Below are 306 nucleotides of genomic sequence, written 5' to 3' on the forward strand. Positions count from 1 at the left end.
GCGCGCCCCGGCTTCGGGCTCCCGGAAGCCGCCGAGGGAGGCGGCCGGGGCGCCCCCCACCCGGCTCGGCCTGGCCCCGAAGGGGGGTTGCTCCCTGCACCTGTTGCTTGACTCCGGGCTCGCCCCGTCTCTCTCGCAGGCGGCGCGCTGCAAATCCAGTGCTACCAGTGCGAGGAATTCCAGCTCAACAACGACTGCTCCGCGCCCGAGTTCATCGTCAACTGCACCGTCAACGTCCAGGACATGTGTCAGAAAGAAATCATGGAGAAAAGTTCAGGTGAGCCCTGAAATACCACCCCCCCCCCC

General features: G+C 66.7%; 1 protein-coding gene across 1 annotated transcript in view; it reads left to right on the forward strand.

Moving 5' to 3' along the window:
* The first annotated feature begins 92 nt into the window (after positions 1-92).
* Positions 93-306, forward strand: part of LYPD1 (LY6/PLAUR domain containing 1) — a 32,438-nt gene continuing 32,224 nt past the window's right edge. The window contains exon 1 of the mRNA XM_019522518.1: positions 93-277. Within this exon, the coding sequence (XP_019378063.1) occupies positions 244-277 (34 nt within the window). The 5' untranslated portion in view covers positions 93-243. The remainder of the gene's footprint in view (positions 278-306) is intronic.

Source organism: Gavialis gangeticus, unplaced genomic scaffold (genome assembly GCF_001723915.1).
Source record: "Gavialis gangeticus isolate Ggan-Ray unplaced genomic scaffold, GavGan_comp1, whole genome shotgun sequence".
Taxonomy (NCBI): Eukaryota; Metazoa; Chordata; order Crocodylia; family Gavialidae; genus Gavialis; species Gavialis gangeticus.